The 19,096-nt window shown below is 37.6% G+C and overlaps 3 protein-coding genes across 6 annotated transcripts; all 3 read right to left on the bottom strand.

Moving 5' to 3' along the window:
• Positions 1-3,594: 3,594 nt before the first annotated feature.
• LOC135935860 (uncharacterized) lies at positions 3,595-5,573 on the bottom strand. 3 transcript variants are annotated; one of them, XM_065478429.1, is made up of 3 exons: positions 5,450-5,573; positions 4,345-4,617; positions 3,595-3,859 (listed from the first exon to the last, which is right to left on the bottom strand). In XM_065478429.1, exons 1-3 carry the CDS (start codon positions 5,523-5,525, stop codon positions 3,732-3,734), a joined length of 477 nt encoding a protein of 158 aa, XP_065334501.1. In that variant the 5' UTR covers positions 5,526-5,573; the 3' UTR covers positions 3,595-3,731. The 3 variants fall into 3 exon arrangements, with proteins under 3 accessions (XP_065334501.1, XP_065334500.1, XP_065334503.1); XM_065478428.1 differs by having other exon boundaries at positions 4,345-4,632; positions 5,450-5,571; XM_065478431.1 differs by having other exon boundaries at positions 4,345-4,614; positions 5,450-5,571.
• Positions 5,574-6,040: 467 nt separating this feature from the next.
• LOC135936851 (uncharacterized) lies at positions 6,041-9,427 on the bottom strand. Its single transcript, XM_065479839.1, has 8 exons — positions 9,100-9,427; positions 8,862-9,044; positions 8,678-8,798; positions 8,455-8,611; positions 8,257-8,393; positions 7,815-8,198; positions 7,644-7,766; positions 6,041-6,736 (listed from the first exon to the last, which is right to left on the bottom strand). The coding sequence occupies exons 1-8, from the start codon at positions 9,214-9,216 to the stop codon at positions 6,198-6,200; spliced, it is 1,761 nt and encodes a 586-aa protein (XP_065335911.1). The 5' UTR covers positions 9,217-9,427; the 3' UTR covers positions 6,041-6,197.
• A 793-nt stretch (positions 9,428-10,220) lies between these two features.
• Positions 10,221-18,175, bottom strand: LOC135935657 (uncharacterized). 2 transcript variants are annotated; one of them, XM_065478142.1, is made up of 6 exons: positions 17,915-18,173; positions 14,736-14,884; positions 14,342-14,528; positions 13,737-14,094; positions 12,722-13,051; positions 10,221-12,358 (listed from the first exon to the last, which is right to left on the bottom strand). In XM_065478142.1, the coding sequence occupies exons 1-6, from the start codon at positions 17,964-17,966 to the stop codon at positions 12,199-12,201; spliced, it is 1,236 nt and encodes a 411-aa protein (XP_065334214.1). In that variant the 5' UTR covers positions 17,967-18,173; the 3' UTR covers positions 10,221-12,198. The 2 variants fall into 2 exon arrangements, with proteins under 2 accessions (XP_065334214.1, XP_065334215.1); XM_065478143.1 differs by having other exon boundaries at positions 12,195-12,358; positions 12,732-13,051; positions 17,915-18,175.
• Between the last annotated feature and the right edge of the window lie 921 nt (positions 18,176-19,096).

Below are 19,096 nucleotides of genomic sequence, written 5' to 3'. Positions count from 1 at the left end.
TGCTTCGCTTTCCGGCTCCCGAGGCGCTGTCGCGACCGGCTGGTGTTTATCTTAGAAATTCGCAATTATATTTCCTTTGCTAAAATTTAAAAAATATCTTTCCTATTTACAATAGCAAAATCATAGCTTGAATTAAATTCACTGTCGCTCAATCTTGACAAAGTTGCAGTACTCAATTTCGGGGTTGAAAACGCGAGAGTGGCCCGCATGATATTTTTTCCTCTTCTCTAACTCCACTCTGAGTCATTTCGCCATTACGCGGCTGCAACTTGAAATAATGCATAATTTTTCGAGCGGGTTTTTGGTGCAGATGCGGGCGGCACGCAGCCACGTGTTTAACCCTCGTTCGCAACAGGGGCGGTTGCTTTCCCACACTCGCTGAGCCACTTTCTTTTTTAATTTTATTTTCACCACCGGTTTTACTGCTGACCCCCGGTCCGAGAAGCTACCAAATTCGAATTATGCGTGCCTCTGATCGCTAGATTTTTGCCTTTTGCCGCGTTCATCTCTTTCTGATCAATTCCTCGAATTATTCGGTCGGGAAAAGTGTATTCTTTGAATTCCGCTTGAGGTTGAAGCACGAATTCCAAGTGCGCTTCTCGAGTTAGTGGGATATTTACTAAAGTTCGTTTTCCTGCCCGCCCGGCCCAACTCGCTTTTGACTCGCACGCAACCCTCGCAACGATCTAACGCAACAGGTTGCCTACATTGACATTCAGCGGGCTATCTCGCTGCGCTGTTATAATGGCCGTTCTTTCGCTCTTTCAAATATTATTTCCCACGCGATCTTCTCTGTATTTCACCCCATAAGTAGAGATAAAGAAAACATCGCCCTCGATATTTCATCTTGGTCCATTGTTAATATTTTCACTCAAATTGTTAATTTGAATCCTAAATAATTATTTGATTGAAAACAGAGAGAAATTTGTTATATATTCTGTCTAGAAAAGTAGCTTCCAGTGCCGAAAATATTGAATATTGATTCTCAGTTGGCAAAACCAACTATTGTAACTTAGTTTTCCATAGAGAGAAAAGCTCATCTGGCTTCCCAGGATGAGCTTGACAACATGTCAAGAATAATTATTGGAAAGCGTTGAATGACCTTTTTTCCCCTCGCTGTCATTTTGATGAATGCTTGTTGGGGATTGCTTGGCTTGCACATAAAAAGGAATAGTCCGAGCAGTAGGTGGCATTTTGGAAACCCAGCGAACAAACAAGTATTATCTTACCCTCCCCCCCTTCTGACAGGTGCAGCTCCAGTAGGGTGAAATAAAGCGAAAATTCAGTTGCGCTGCTAACAAAATACTTCTAGAAAGATTTCTTTCTGGGAAGGTCGATTTTACCACGTTGTTCAACTAAAATAAGGCTTTATGCTTCTGCTCCCCTAATCCCAACGCTGCTTCCAATCTTCCACACAAAAGGTTTTCATTTCCCAGAAATATTTGGCGGGTAGGCCCTTACCCTCATATAACCCCAACAGCGTCCAGTGAGCTTGGGACTTAAAAATAATAGTTTGCCGTGTGAATGAAACTTTCCAAGCTATTTCGACTGTTGATGCTGTCATTCTGGATGCCAATGCCCCCCCCCCCAAAAGATTTTTATTTTTTGTCAATGCCTGCTATTCACAAATCATACCTACTTGTGACTAACTTTTTGTGCTTTTGCGCTCGTTTTTTGTTTGTCTCTTTGTGACTGTTTTCTTTTGAAATTCATGCTTGAAAAAGTGGAATTGCTCTGCTTGCAGCGCTGGAGTGTGCTTGATGGGTTTGACTTTAGTTTCATGCGTTTCTTTGATCCATGACTAGAGACAAACTCATCCATGACGCTTTCCCAGCATTTTCGTTTCCATCTTAATTTTTTGTGTTTGTGTTAATTATTTTTGATTTATTTATTTTTAACATCACGGTTAATTCTGCTTTAGCTGAGGGGTCCTTCCATTATTTTTTTTGTGCTAAGTGCTTTGTAGCAAAATTTGATGCAATATTATTTTAAAACTCACCTCACAGAGGTTGCTAAGGGTGTATGAGGTATGCAATGCACCACAGTTCTGACCAAAATCATTTCTGGTTATTAATCGATTTTTCAATGGCTACTACCTGTGATAGATTATCCTTTTGCAAAAATGTATCAAATTATAATAATTAAATTAACCGCAAATGGATTTTTCATTTTTTCAAAGTCGAAGCTAGCATAAAAAGATCGAAAGGGTGCTTCTTTGATTAATTAAATTAATTATCAAACGTAAATTAAAGTTAATTTTTAAATTTATTTTTTTTACTTTGTTACATCTTTACATTCATCGATTTAGATTAAATTTGCATTATTTTCTATTTGGATTATTTTTATGTTGTTTTTTTACTGTGAAATTAATATGACAGTTGCTTTTCTTTTTTTTTTAATTTGAAATAATTTGTGGTTCCACGGAGAATACTTCTTTAGGTCAATGAACAATTTCCAAGTGTGCTTGATGGGTTCGATTCTAGTTTCATGTGTATTTGGATCCATGACTAGAACCAAACTCATCCATGACGCTTTTTGGGCATTTTCAACTAATTTTATGTGTCTTTGTTACTTGCATGTATTTAATCATGATTGTTATTCTATTGGTAAAAATAGATATAACATTTAATTAATTTGATCTAATTTGGATTAATAGCAGAATGTTTTACTGCTCAACGTAAATTTAAGACAACAACTACCTGTCTGAGATTTACTTGAATCTAACTTTATTTCCACGGTTAAATTGCTTTAGCTGATGCAAAATTTTCCAAGTGTGCTTGATGGGCTTGATTCTAGTTTCATGTGTGTTTCAATCCATGACTAGAACCAATCTCATCCATGACGCTTTCTGGACATTTCACTTCCATCTATTTTTTTTGTGTCTTTGTTGCTTACTTGTCTTTAACCTAATAAAAACTACCCTATCAAATTGTACAATGTGGAATATACGCAAAAATGAGTAACATTTCAAATTGTATGTGTATTAATGTGAATATTGAAAACAAATTGTTGCTACTATTATTGTTCTTCTGTTAATAAAATCGGATTAAATGTTTTTAAATTTTAATCAATACGAGAACATTCAACTCGTGTGAGGTTAAATTTAAAATAATTGTCTTTCCACAGGTAATACTGCTTTTGCTGACGCAAACTTTCCCGAGTGTGCTTGATGGGTTTGTTTCTAGTTTCATGTGTCATTTGAATTCATGACTAGAGACTAACTCATCCATTACGCTTTCTGGGCATTTCTGCTTTACCCCTTGGCAAACTGCGCTGTGTATTTTTGATAGCACCACACTTTGACTGCAGCCACATTCATCTTTCGTTTCTTCAAGCGCTCGAGTGTGCTTGATGGGTTTGATTTTAGTCCCATGAGTCTTTGAATCCATGACTAGAACCAAACTCATCCATGACGCTTTAGAGCCTGTCATCGCTTCTTCTTCCAAAATATAAATTGTTATTTCAACGAAATATTTTACGCTTTTTAATGTTAAGCTCACTTTATTGCATTGTTTGACGTGTTTCGTTTCTTTTTTGTGAAACTTCTTGCAAACGAGTTTTGTTGGGATGATGAAATAAATTTGTATGTTAGGCGGACTATGATATTTTTTATTTTATGTTACACGTACTAGTGTATTTCCCTTACAAACAAATCCACTGTGGAGAAAAAGCTTTCACTACACATTTAAAAATTATATTGACACTTGTATCATATTTAAGCGGTTCAGTGTTCACCTGCGTTTTATTCCAAACCTAATACCCTTTGGCTGGGTTTCCGGTCCTTTAGATTTGGCCTCTAATGCCCTCAGGAGGTCGCCAGCACTAAGACTAATCAGGTCAGAGTCAAAATTGACAGCACCTGAAATAGATTAATATTTTTTAATTTTTTTCTGATGTGGTTGATAGTGATAGCAATGAAAATCAATAATTTATTTAAGCTTCACTCTAGTGTTGGTTTAAAATATTATAACGCATCATGTTGCATTAAATCGTAATTAATAAAATATTTTATAGTGCCTCATTTGAATAAAAAATAATGAATAATTTCAAATTCAGGCTAATTTAGAAAAATTAACCAAAATTAAATTTAATATCACCATTTCATAATATTATTATAATGGAATTAATCCTTGTTGCTTTAAAACCCCCCTCCTTTAATCTGTCATTATAATTATATTGGTCAGTAATTACAAGTTATTGTTATCCACCAAATAGCCGAAACTTGTTGGAATGAATGATTAAATGGTGAAGTTTTTAAGGTTTTTACATCAACGAGGACGACGGCCGTTTTAATTATAATATGAAGCAACCAACCTTAAGTGTCGACATTTAAACTAATATCACCTTTGTTTGCCTCCTTCAGAATATCAATTATGGCATCCAGATCGGTGGGGTTGGCGATGAAAGAGTCACCCAGCATCGGGCGGTAGTTGCTGGTGATCAGCTCTGCGTCGGGCCAAGCTTCGCCGGGTCCGCCGAGACCGCGGAAACGCACCACCGGGTGGTAGGGCAGCATGCTCTGATGCCGCTTTTCAGTGAGGATGCTCAGCCTAGGCTGCAGAGAAGAGGTGGACAAACGGATACCCTGATGGGCGGCACTACTCCACGGAGAGTCTTCTGGAAAGAACACACCTAAATTATTGTTGACGCTTGAGTCGCCTCGGCTTCAGTATCAGCTACACATGCACACCATTTTTTAAGCGATTTTTTTTTCAAGTGATTATTTAATTTCTAAAAATTAAAAATTTCTAATTCATGATTTTAATCCAGGCAGACGGTATTTAATGATTGCATTATTTGATAAGCGTTGCAACAATAATAATTAAACTGGAGCATAGAGTCCCCTTAGATAAAAAAATCACATTAATATAAATATTTCGATGATGTGTGATAAAATGGGCGCTATGAACTTAGGGTTTGAAACGTGAAAAGATGCGAGGAGCTTTCAATTATTCTAAAAAAACCAAAACTTCTTATACTTTCAGTACAAAATTTAATAGGATTTGAAATATAAAAACCTGCTGTGTTAGACTTTAGTGTTGAAAGAAACAAATTCTTTAAGGCAACAAGAACAAGAATAGCCCCAACATAAAAGCTTTACTCAAGATATAATTCTTCTTGGAATTTTCTGAAAGTAAATTTTGCAGGTAGTTCCCTGCTTTTAAGATTCAATATTATTAAAAAACAAAATTGTTTGAGGTTTATTTGCTTGCGACATAATTGTTAGAACATATATGCGGTTCCTTTTAAAATGCATTTTACTCTGAGAAAGCTTTCAATTCAAAAAATTAATTTCAACATCAAGCCAGTGTTAAAATAAATTTCGATAATATCTACACAGCTTACTTGAATAAACGATTCAATTATTTAGTAACAAAATAGTAGACACTATCCAGGACTTTAATATTAAGTGGGCAGTTTAGAGAGTGACCAGAATAAAGACCATTACCTTGTCCAGTTTGGTGTGGAGTGGCAAACGCTGCGTCCAGCAGGACGATGGATGCGACGATCAGCGGGAGCAGCATCGCGTTCTCTGTTGTCGGCAGTCGGCAGAATGGACCAGGAGAAGGCAGGCACCCTCTTATATATTCAGTGCGCCAACGCTCAGTAAACAGCCTAAGCACACTAATAAGCTAAATCTTGCTTCTTCTTGCAACGAACAATGCCTTTGAAGCGTTATTAAATTACCTGCCCATTCCTTGAGCTGCTTCTGGTTGCGCGGCGCACACTTCTTTTTGCTTTCCTGGAAGCTGGGAAAGACAAGGGGAGACAGAAAGACTTTTTCTTTTTTTATCGCAAACAAGTGCCACGTACACATATCATTTTTCTTTTGTGTGGTCTACATTACACGGAAAAATGCTCTGCGCTGCGATTTGCGCTGGTGGGTTGTGCGACAGCAGGCGGCGCACAGACCCTTTTTTCATGCAATTGTTAATTATCTGCGACTTAGGCACGACAAGTTAAAATATGTGCTTAAACGATGTACTAACAATTACTTGCAGGATTACTTGACGATCATAAAATAATTTTTTCATCAGCAGTAATTTTTATTGAAGCAAATTTTACAAATAAATTCAAGAGTTAAAACTGCACAGTATATCCAACAGGACCATCAAAACTGTTATCTTTTCAAGACAGGTTATTAATCTTAACATCTTAGCACAGCCTCAAAATGCAATACAAATTTCAATTCTAGCTCACAGGGAAACAAGTTCACTTTTAACAAGCACAGAGGGAAGAGTCTTTGATTTCGCTTTGATAGCTTGTAGCCGTTTGAGCAGACTGCTCAGATCGGGCTTGACATCAACAGGTTCTTCAGGTTCAGCAGCTGGTGGAGGACTTAACACCTTTTGCACCTGGAGAGGCTCAGGAGAGACTGAAGCTGAGTCAAATGTTAAGTGCATTTCGGCTAATTCGAGCAAACTGACGTCGCCCAAGGGAAGCTCTTCTCCACTTATGTCGTGAAACGATTTTTCCATTTGGATAGCCATTTCTGAACCGTTTGAAGGTGTAAGGATCAAACTGTTGCGATCCAGCTGCAGGGGATTGAGTGGTGTGTTATGCTCTTTAGGGCGAAACTTCTCGATGGGGGTTGCAGATTCCGCTTTGATAGCAGGCACAATTTGGCTTCCAGACGGGATGGCGGCCTGAGAAAGGTTTTCTTCTGCCAGAACTGGCTGCTCGTGATCATAACAGTTCCATCGACTGAGCAGACTTTCCAGACTTTCCTTCTCATCTGCAAGCATTTTTTAAAATTAGAATTAGTGCAACATATATAATTGAAATAAAGATGATGATGTCTAGTTAGGATAGCATTTTTTATTAGGAAGAAAACAGTTTGTTGATATGACATTGATTGGGTATTTTATGTCAGTTCAGATATTTTTGTCAGAGAATAAATTAACTGCTATCTGTTACAATTGGTCAATTAATCTTAATCACTCTCAAGGTCTTAAGATCAATCAAGTCAAAATCAACCGACTTAAGTCTGCGTGTGATTTTGACAGCTTAGAGTCATGATTTTTTTTTCAATTCAATTTATCTATCCAACACAGGTCATGCATTTATAAATATTAAAAATTCAAGAAAATCACATTAAGGAGAAATTAGACATTTTTTAATGTTAGCGAACTATTTACGTAATAATGGAACAATCACTTGACGTGGAATTAGCAGAATTCAGCTTTTAAATTCTCACAACTATAGATTATGTAACCATTTTTATAAATCTTGTTTTTTGGTAAAATTTCTTCATTATTTTGAGTTTTTAGGCAGTTAGCAATCTCATCATATATTCTCTAATGAAATTACAGATGCTGTTGCCTATTAATTTTGGCTGATGGTAGAAGCCCTAATTTATGATATAAATTCCAAGCCTATCATTGATGTAAGAACCTCCCTCTCTGTCCCAGCAGGCAAAATAATAGTTAAGGCAAGGTGGGTGGTGTAGTTTTTGAAGATTAACTGATAAAATATTAAACTGACAACTGACTAGGTAGATTTGATAGCACAATCAAATAATAATTCCTTTAGCGCTTCATTTCAAACTAACATGTGTGTGTATCGCATCCATGGTAAAACAATGATTTAATTTAATCTTAAGAAGAAAGAAAAACTATTACTAATTAATTAAAAGCACCTACCAGGTAAAGACTGATATCTCATCCAGAATGGAGAACAATCCACTCCGTTGGCAGTCAGATGGTTGATGTCAAATGAAGGTGTAGGGGGAACTTGACGCAAAATACAAGGACTGAAATTGAATACTAAGAAAAGTGTTAAAACAACCCGAGAGTTTGATACAAATAAGTTACCATTTGAGGGCGCGAAAGACTTTCTTCTTTCAATGCGAGTGCCGCTCCGTTTGGCAGACCTCAGTTTGTCTTCCATCTGGTCCATGAAATCAGCAGTTTGTCCTTCCTGCATTGCAAGTTCAAGACTCGCAACTTCCGAGTGTATCAGCCAGCTCGGTTGGCGTTTCCCTTCGTCCAGAAGCAGCGTTAGCTCGCTCAGACCTTTGAGCAGCTTTTGCCGGACAAGTGCGAGTCTCTCCAAGTTTAGGGTTTTCTTAACAAAGCTAGGCTTCCCCTCTGGACTCGCACTGCTGGCTCTTTGGTAAGTTTGATGTTGGGATCCTTCAAGGAGGCTTAAGATTTTCTCTACTTCATTGCGGAGATCGATCACAACCAGCTCAAAATCTGTAATAGTTATGAATGGTTAGAATAGCTCAAACATTACAAGAGAAAATTAGAAAACCTTTAAAGTTGCTAGGATTTTCCAACATTTTTTCTTTAAAATCATCTGGAACATCAAGCAAACTGGCCTCCTTCCGGAACTCCAACAGCGCAGATTCTTCGCACTCTTCCCATGAGTGCCACCACTCTTTGAGTTTCCTATATTTGGATTGCACTTATTTAGCATGGGATGTTTCTAGTTAACGTATCAATAGTAAACCTGCTAAACTCCTCAGCTTGTGAAAAGGTGGCAACGGCGTTGGCATGACTCTGGGCAGCAGACAGCAGCAAACAGCTTACGTCTCTTTTGGTTTCCTCAATAAGTGAGCGCAGAGATTCTTCAGACTTGACATTGGGCCGGGCTTTCAAATCACCAACTAGAGGCGGAAAGGAGATTGTGAATGTATCACTTCCGAATAACACACGCTTAAATTTTAATTTACCTTTCATGGAGTGTGCTAATAAAAACATTGTTAGGCGAAGCAGAAAATTGCAGTATTTGTCCCCTCCGGGTTGAAGAAGCAGAGCAAGTGATACCGTAGGCAAATTTGCGTCCGGATGAGCCTGTGTTCAGAAAAAATTAACACATAAGGTTATTTCTCATAAAAATCTTTAGTATATACTTACGCTCTTTATCTCCTGCAATAAAGTGCAGGCGGCGCGCTGGAACTGGGATTCCTGCTTTCTGTCAAGCACCGGCCAGCAAAATTTGAATTTTTCGGCACATTTTTCCTTGCTCCAAACATTTAGGATAAAATAAATAACTTCGTTGGAAGCCTTCTTGTTGCTGTTCGGCAGCACAAAAACATCCTAAAACAATTTAAACCTTAGAATAATGGTTAATTTCAACTCCCCGAAAACGAACCTCGGTCAAAAGAGTCTTCAGTGCGTCAGAGTGGTTGTTACAAGACATCAGTAGGCGCAGGTTGATAAAAAGTGTGGTGTGCTGCGGTCTCACTTTTATCTTTTTTGAGCTCGCCATGGTGGCTAGCAAGATTTTTTCAATTTTAGCAGCCTTACGGAGAGTTAAGCGTAGATATATATAGTTATAATTGGTAAATATGTTGATAGGAACAGAAAGATCGAGGACGCGAGGACGCACTTTGAGAGTTTCATTGATGGTCCTCTTCCGTTTCGTCCGTTCTTCCAAATAAGGGATCAAAACAAACAACAAACATGCCGGATTGACAGATGATAGCTGTTCGCATTTCGCGGCGCTTTAGTAGGTTTCACCGACAATACTAAAATACCGGTAATTTGAACATCACAAAATGATGAATCAAAAAAAGAAAGAATTGGTCAAAACAAATTTTTTTTATAAAAACATCAATATTTTTCTTAAAAAAAAGGAAAATAAATACAACTGTATGCTTCTAACCGATATTATGTTGATAAAATATTCCTGAATACCGGTTTAATTTATTATTAGTCCCTTTACTACTTTACTGATTCATAATTATTTTTTTTCTGAGTCTCTTGAATCAATGAGTTGGGATTATCTGACTAATTGGCAACATAAATTAATGCTCTTAGTATATGTATATATTTTTTTAATATTTTTCCAGAATTTCAAACGAGAAGCTCACTTACGACTTTCCACGTTGTTTCTTTTGCCTTGCTTTTCTGTTCTCATTATTTTTCCCACTATTTTAGTTATTTTAACGAGTGCCTATATATAACAACGATATTATGTTATATTAAATATTGATAAACGTGAGAAAACATAGAAAAATAAAGAGCGGATTCAATCCTATTATTATCTAGAATATTGATAACCATCATTATTCTTCCAACAAAAGAAACAAGACTCGGCAAAAAAGAAGGAAAAGGTCAGATAACATAATTTGATACGGTTATATTATTTCTGTACTCCTGCACACTCTTAACTCAAGAATAATCGCTATGTAACCTGAAAGAAAAAAGGGCATCGCAATGTTTTGTAAATTGTATGGCATGACATAATATGAAATCAAACTAGCAAGCATATTGAGGGCAACATCATTTTATTTTAAAAAAGCTTTGCTGGTTACTGCGAATGTGCAAAGGAGTTTTGTGCTATCTGCCATTTGAGAGCCACGCTTTTATGAATAAAATTGTAAAAATCCTTTGCACCTTCACGACCCACACATATATATATCTCTCATAAAATAAACAATATACAAAATCAGCATATATATAATAAGCAATGTACTATTATTAAAGAGTTTAATTGAAAGTTATTGCATCTCTTAACATAAAACAGTAAATATCAATTTTTGTACATCAAATTGCCTAAATATAATGGACATAAAAATAAAGAGTGACATAATATGAGTGATTTAAGGGTCAGTCAATTTAATCATGTGAAATCAAAAATTATTTTCTTACAACTTACTGCAAAAGACAATAATTATGTTTGTGATGACATAATGCTTAATATTTTCACATGAAAGGAATGTATTAAGGTACAGAGAGGGACTCAATCCAGTTGGTCTGATAACAACACGCGCATATCTAGCATCACTCTCCTGCCCAAAAAATCAGATCCAAAGTGACAATTTTAGGCCAACGGATGTCATTTTTAGAGACTTATACAAAAACACAGATGATGGTTCATAGAAGTCGAGAGACATAAAAGTAGTTTGCAACATCAAATCGGCAACTGTTGGGGAATGTGTATCGCAAGAAGTATTGTATTTGAAAGGAATTTACTTGTAAGCCATAAATTCGATTCTTTTCTGTCCTGCTTTAAAGCCACTCGGTGTTGTATATGATCAAAATCACCCGGTGCATCAATTTATGCATTTTATTTCTTCCACGTTGTATGCAACCTCCCTGCAGGTTTTAATTGCTTTTTATTGTTTCAATAACTGATTTGGATCAGTCTTACTTGCATCAAATGTGCCCGTCGCCACAACATCGGAACAAGCCACCTCCTTTGCTGGAAAGACTTGTGCAATTCATTAAATGCTAATAATTGCTCTTTGCAAAAGGAGGCAGGCCGCCGAGATCAACAATCGCATTACTATCCCTTTGCTTTATAGGAGTGTTATTTTTTCATTAGGCTCAAAAATCAACAATCAAGCCTAAATTCAAACCACATTGTACGTATATAATCTCTTGATAGAATAATTAATCGTTTCTTATTTTTCTTAAATGTCGAAAACACCAAACCTTTATGTAAGCATAAAAGGAATGATCGAATTACTCAAGCTAACCTCAGTGTACGAGTATTTTTCCCTAAAACTGGTTAGTTTTCCTGATGAGACAGAGATTGTGTTGAAGGGTGTCCAAGAGAGTAAAGGTTTGTTCCTAATTTCCGATTTTTCACATCATGTCACAGTATAAAAAGAATTTCGCGTATTGTAAAAGTGAGCATTTGTGAGCCGACGTTTGAAGATACTTGATCTGCATTCCGCAGAGTCCTTTGAAGGTAGCGTTAAACTCGAGATGGCAATAATTGCCATGTGACAAAAAATTATATTAAAAAAAATTAAGAATATTAAAAGTTAAATTAAATTTTAGTAGAATTGTTGCCAATCAAAGAACAGATATTTAATTAATTCATTTTTAGGATGACTCTGACAATGAGAGTGGATCCTTCAGAGCTACAAGAGAAACGTTCATGTAAATAACACGTAGCACAAATCAATTATACATTATTATTTAATTTAAAAACTGTCACACAAAATTAATGATTTTTCGTTGAGAATCACAGACGTTTAATAAAATCTTAATTCTAGTCAATTTGAGATTCAACTAGATCAATGATCACTAAGTTATGCCATCTTTAAACTACCTTCAAAGGATCTCGTGCTTTTTGTGATCCACACACAGCAGCCCTTGCAGGACATAGCATAACCGCTGGTGTTTTATATGATAAATTATGTGTGTAGATCCTAAATTTAATGACTATCAGGTGGTTTAGAAGTGATTACTTGAATAATGGTCCACCCCGGTAATTATGAAGCATGCCTTGAAGGATTCACATGTGCGTGCTAGCCTCGTCGAGACCGTTGCTTGACGTTCTGTTCAGGTCGGAATGGTCTGGACTCTGTGATCGACTGGAACTACTTGAGTCGGACCAGTTGGGCGGCGGCGGCAAGTGCACGCTGAACGGCGGTGAATCGGTCAGCAGCCCAGACCTATTGAAAGAATCAATCAATTTCGTGGCATTGAATAAGACTTTTCTTGATTTTTTGAAATTAGAAAAAAGAAGAGATGGTTACTTAACTAGTGAGTTATTTCTGATTAATATTCTGATTCCAGTTATTTTAGTCATCATTGGTTCTGATTGATTCTCTTGAAAGGAGAGACTCATACATGAAACGCCTTTAATGTAGCACAACTTGTTAACATCAGAACTAAACTAGCGTTAAATTATCTTCTATGAAATTAAAATTTGTATTGTTTATTCTGAATGTTAGTAACATATTGATTCTCAGAAATATATTTATATTTAAAAATTCAGTTGAATTATAAGATGTTAATTAGATAATAGTGTTCACCTTGACCTACGGGTGGGCAGTGTAAGGCTAGTCCGGTAGCCATTGGCTGTATTGGGTGTCACACTGGGTGGCCGCCGCTGCAGCGTCATTGTCTCCTGAGGTGGCAGCGCCACTGGCTCCAGCTCATTAGCGCTCTTGCAGTTTTCACACTCGCTGCGATAGTCATCATTCTCGTCAGGGCAGCTGCACGTGCTGTGGTTCAAAGCGTTCATGGCTGCTAGGTTGCTCTCCAGGGCGGCGGCCATCATCTCCCTCGTCTGCTCCACATTAACATAGTCTACCGCAGAGGAGCTAGCTGCGACGTGCACGTCTTCATAAAAAGCATCAGAGCTGGAAGAGAAAAAATAATCTTAAGTAAATTTGAATCAATAATTTTTCTGTTTGATATTACGAGACAACTTTGGATGGAGGGCCATTGATATTTTCAGATAAATTGGTGTGCGAAATTGAAAGAACGAATATGGGATAGTAGTTAATGGCCATTGAGACATTTTAGGAATTGCTTCAGGTTTGAAAATACTTTTCCTTTGCTTGAAAATACAAAGGAATTGCTTCAGGTTTGAAAATACTTTTCCTTTGCTTGAAAATACAATCTTCATGATTAAGTGCATTGATATTTAAAATGATTAGTTGCGAGCATGACATTTTTTAAGCGTGCGTGATGTGGTGTTGCTTTATAATTCCTTCTTGAGACAATTTTAATAATACAAATCGTGTTATGACATAAGGATTGAAATGAAAACTGTCCAGAGTTGTCAATTTGATTGCCTTAAAATTGGTGGAAATCAGGTCAGACTAATAATAGACCTCATCCAAATTTTTATTCTATTATTCTATTAGGAAATTTATTTGAGTAGTTTAATTTACTAGATGCATGCGAAATATTCAGTGACTTTAAAAAAAAAGTATTTTGCATTCCCAGTGCCAAATAAGAAAAATATATGACTGGAAACAGCCCACAGCCTCATTGCAATGGGTTCAATACTGCAATTTGATAACAGGGGTAACTACAAACCTGATAGCTTGTTGGTTTTCAACCTCTGAATTTTGCACAGCTGCGGGCAGAGCTACGGAGAGCACTTCGACTACCTGGCCAGGTCTGCCATTGGTTTGAGTAGGTCTTGACGAGTTGGCAGCCTCTGCCTGAGCTGCAGCCACAGCCTCTTCGTAAGGCGGCGGCGCTTCACCCCTCGGAAAATAGCTCTCCGGGGGCTTCCACAGGGCAAAGTTGACCCTGGGATCCGCGTCGTAAGGACAGTCAATGGAGTCCTGCATGTAACCCATGGTGCCAGGGAGGTAGCCAATGCTGCCTGCAATGTAGCCGATGCTTGCCATTGAATGGTCCTCTTCTGTCAGCTGCCTATTTTGACGGCCTGCAGATTAAGTGAGTACAAAATTCATTTAACATTGTCTGATTAAGAAATAATATAATGTGTTCTTTCCCAGAAGAGAAACAACCGAACAATTTGTGGCACATAATTAAATATGTGAAATGAAGGTAGTGTGGTTATTTGAATGCAGTGTGCATGACCATGACACATTGTAACCATTGTCACGTTCATGCCCGTCAAAGAGTTACTTATTTAGAAGTTTAGCATAATATCTACTAGAAAGGGGTACCTCTAATTTTCCTCTTCCTGAGTCTGTGCACCAAAAAGAAAAACAGCGAGACAGAGAGGATGATCATAATGACGCAAGCGACAAGTCGCATGCCCAAGTCATCGTTCATCATATCATTCTTGTGAAGAGTATCATCCAAGCAGATAAAATCGCAGCATGAAGCGCCCAGTCTGAACGATTTGCAGTCCTGCAATGCATACAAACCATACGTGAAATTTTAACTTCTCCATCAAATCTGCATAAGGGTCGTAAAACTTTGAAGTGGAAAAGTTTGTAGACTGTGGAATGCGTAATTGACTTTCCACGCCGCAGAATGTTGGTTTTTTAATCGCCCCCCAGCCTCTTTCATTCAACCGCGTTGAGTGCCGCACTTGTAATTAGAACGTGAGCATACCGTTGGTGGTGAGCAAAGAACTGCTTTGCAGAGTTTTGGAGCGCCATTGTCGCACACGCAGAGAGTGCATGTGTCTGGTCCAGGTACGTAGTGAAGATCTGGCGCCACCAGTCGCCCGTGGATGTCCACGCATGGCTCGTTTCTCCCCTCTAGAATAAGCAAATAATTAGTTTATTTCATATTACTGAGAGAGAAAAGATCGACACCATCAAAAATATAAAAGGGATGGTGCTAGTAAATTAGTTTTAAATTAACTGTAAAATAAACCAGCTCTAGTAAATAAACTTTGAAATTTTTCAACTGTTGAATTAATTATTTCAGAATAATAATGAGAACACGAAAAAACTTGTACCTCTATGAGATATTACAGCGTTAACTACAAATTATCATTCCCTCATTTCATTGATAAAAAATATCCTCTAACTGCTGACCTTGTTTTCATGTCTAATCTGAATAATTGTATCTTCGAGCAGTATGAATTTTATTGAAAATACACAGTTCAGACGCTTACAACCTTCTAACTTTGTTGTGGCGTAATTCTTTTGAGAAAACACAATTTCTTGAAAATAAAGAATTGTGCAACTACATGAAGCGGAAGGCGGGATTATGGTAGTCAGTCGTCAGTTCCGCGTCTAATTAGGCTTGAGTAAAAGAGCGTGTTAGGAATGCGAATCACAGCACGGCGTCTGGCGTGAATGCACAATCAAAGTGCGCGTCCGACGCAAGTAAAACAGCAGCTGAATAAAGATGCATTATCTCTTCTTTTGCTACATAACGCAAAACACGGAAACGTGCGAAATGAAATGCTGAAAACCGGTTTAAGTCAGATTTTTATTCTATCCTTGCAAAAGCTGATTGCAGACGGGTATGATTCTCACGTCGAGCACACCAGACTAGCAGACCAAAATAAAAAAGAATGTGCAAAGTGTGCGTATTTGGCGGGGCTTGGCGAGGCGCAATCCAACTGCAGCGAGACAGATTAAAAAAAAGCAATTACGCGCAGAGTTTCTTAAAGGAAGACGACTATTGGCTTTTTTCGCTGACCTATCATCCCGACGGTCGGTATTATGCACTTTGAAATTTGAATGCTCAAAAGACCAGCTTTTATGATTACTAGCTCTAATGGTATTAGTGACGTGAACGAACAAATCTCAGCATGGAATGTATTTAGTCAGCTAACAACCAGTAATAGATTGAGAAACTCAATTTTATTTAGTTTTATAGGGCGACTTGGTTCCATATTGTTAGTTAAATAATCTATGCATATCGATCAGATTGCTTATTATTTTAGCACAAAGATGGGCTATTTTTCATTATATCAGTATCTAAATTGGAAACAAAGAATATTTCGCATTGGCAAAGGATTTCAAAGAGGGCAAGAAATTTCAGCCTGATCAACAGAGAAAAATATTTTTTAAGATATAGATATAGATGTTACGGGAATAATTATAAGTTTTATTAGAAAACGTGAGTAATAAGCAGTTCATTATGCATTATTGATGATCCCGGAGAAATGTCATTCCATAATCTTTTCTCAAGAAGATTATTATTTATTGTTCATGTCTTTGTTAGCTGTTGGCAGAATTTTTGAACATCGAAACATAGTTTCAATAGCATGCTTTTTAAAGAGGAATGATACAGGGCAACAATTGAAAATTGTTTGAATTGTTGGATTCCATAAACAATTTATCGAAAAACAATTTGTTCAACAATTGACCAGTTGCATAAACCCTTAGTGTTCGAAGCCGCCAACAAATGGCGCAACCACAGACTTTCTTAAAAAATTTTGTTTTAAGCGGTTTTAAGGCATTTCCGCTGCGATTTCAGACTCAATCTAGCCATATATTGCACTCTTCAATTAATTTGCTTTTTTTTTGACGTGCTGATTTCAGGACGTCAACAAAGCAAATTAATTAAAGAATGCACTGTAGCTAGATTGAGTCTGAAATCGCAGCGGAAGTGCCTTAAAATCGAAAGTCTACGCTGGCGCCATCTGTTGGCGGCTTCGAACACTAAGGGTTTATGCAACTGGTGAATTTGCAATAATGAAAAAGGAGATTCCTACAATTAAATTCAAAAATTGCCAATTTTCTCCTAAATTTACAGTGCCTGAACATATTTTCTTGGCATATTCCGATTGCTCTCATCGAGATCTGTCCAACGGTGTATCTATGCCACTTATTGGGGAAACTCTTGGCTCTTGGTTTAGAAATTAAATCGGATTTCAAGTAACGAGAGAGCCATTACATTTTGAAAAGCACGGTAACTTTCCAGCCAATTTTCTCAAAAAATTACAGTGCTTCTTAGGTCAATTTAGGCTTTAACTGAATCCTAAAAGGGATGAGTTTATGCATTGGCAACAAGCATTTTCCAGGATTTTGCAGTATCATTTCCCTTTAATAAAAAGAGTTAATTTTACTTGATATTTTTTTACTAAAGCAAGACGCGGCAAGAGGGGACCACACAAGAAGAAGTGTTAATCAAAATAACTTAACAATTGAGTACATCGGATGTAAGCCTTGCAAATCACCAAACAAATTTCAGAATTATCTGGTTGAACTGTAGTAAAAGGAAACCATGAATGAGTTTATATTATTTGTAAATATTAAATAATATGTATTGCTCCAGCGATTACAGGGCCGAAAAATCTGAGATTTCAAGGGGATACACAACACATGAGATATGATGCGAGTTTGGCGGAAAAAAAACTACAAAAAACAACAAACAATTTAAAAGATATTGATTTAACACAACACCCAACTCGATTTCCCGGAACCATATTTGTGAACATTAATTAAATCTATGATATTCGTTTTAATTTGACGAAAATGAGGTAGCTCGCTTAAAGAAAAATAATATTAGCATATCAACACGCATGAAAATAATGATGATGCTCCACATAGCCAGAGACAATCAATGGTTCTGCTGGCCGTGTCATAACAAGTTTTGGGCCAGCACCTGAAGGCTCAAATTTTACAGTTAGTTATAACCTGACCAAATAAAAAAGGAGCCGCGCCAAAGAGAGAACAGCGCGGACGGCCAGCAGGGACGAGTGTTGAGGTTTGAAAGCGGGTGGTTGGCTCACTCAGGGATCGGGCGAATGGCGAACACGCCTACGGACGAGGAAGGGTCGGTTCTCGGGGCGGATTCAGGTCAATTTGGCTGAGCATGTATGTTACCTGAGGCGCCGAGCAAAGGGGCCAGGCACACCAGCAGGGTCGTCGGCTTCATCCCTTCCCCGTTTCACCCATGATCGGCTCAAAGCATCCGCCCGGTGCGGGTGGCCGTCCTATCCAAAGGGTTGCTGCCCGCTCGTTATGGAACCAGCCGCTGCTCGGCCTGTGTGTGTATGTATGTGAGTGCTGGTTGATCGATCTGCGAGCGAACCTGGTTGGTGGAACAGCAGTGAATCGCATCGCACCTCACAGCGCAGATGTTTACATTCGCGATTGTGCGGCTGTGCGCACCGAGCGCCACCAGTTTCTGTGCCGCATGATACTTCAAATTTTGGCGCCAATCACGCATGGCATGCTTTCACATTCAAGCCATTCCCGATAGAGGTCTGCCTAGTACCTATACAGCCTGAATTCGTAAAAAGGGTAAAAAGAACACGTTTTGATAAAAAGCACCGATTTTCATAGATGATCGCCGGCTTTGTTTGTGCGGGCTCAAGATTCTGTTTCTGTCGCAGCACAAAGATTGATTTGGACTTAAATATAATGCCCATGAGATGTCCCAACTCTGTTCCTAGAAACCTGATGGACGATTTACCGATTTCATTCTAAATTAAATTTTAAAATATTAAAAAAAATGTCTGTGGCAATGTAAGTGCAGAAATAAAAAACTATTAGAAAAAATGTATAATTACTGGGCGGATGCAGGTGAAGAAAACTGAACAACTATTATGATTATTGATCTCAGAGAGTTGTAAATTACTGCAGTACGAAATGAATGAATGAACTCCATAGGGAGAAACAGTGCCTTTTAGGTTTAAGATTGAAAGAAATTGAATACAGTATTAGAAATCCACAACATTAATTTTACCAAGGAACCTAAATTTGACTGTAGTACCTGTGCCTATTAATCAAGAGATTTATTTGAAAAAAAAATCATCTTTTACTTTAGGAGACGAAACATCCATAATATTTGAAGACATATTATGTCTTACGTACTTATTTTGAAAAATTTCGCATACACTTTTATTCAAATATGTATTATTCCAAGAAAACTAACAACAAATTAGATTAAATATTCAAAATATCGAGAGTTTGATAGTCATTTAATAAATAATAAAGCAACTGCAAGTCCCCCTGCATGTACAGCGAGCTGAAAATGACGGCTCTGATATATGGGGAGCAGCA

Source organism: Cloeon dipterum, chromosome 2 (genome assembly GCF_949628265.1).
Source record: "Cloeon dipterum chromosome 2, ieCloDipt1.1, whole genome shotgun sequence".
Classification (NCBI taxonomy): Eukaryota; Metazoa; Arthropoda; class Insecta; order Ephemeroptera; family Baetidae; genus Cloeon; species Cloeon dipterum.
The sequence above is the reverse complement of the archived record's forward strand: the minus strand, read 5'-3'. Positions and strand labels throughout refer to the sequence as shown.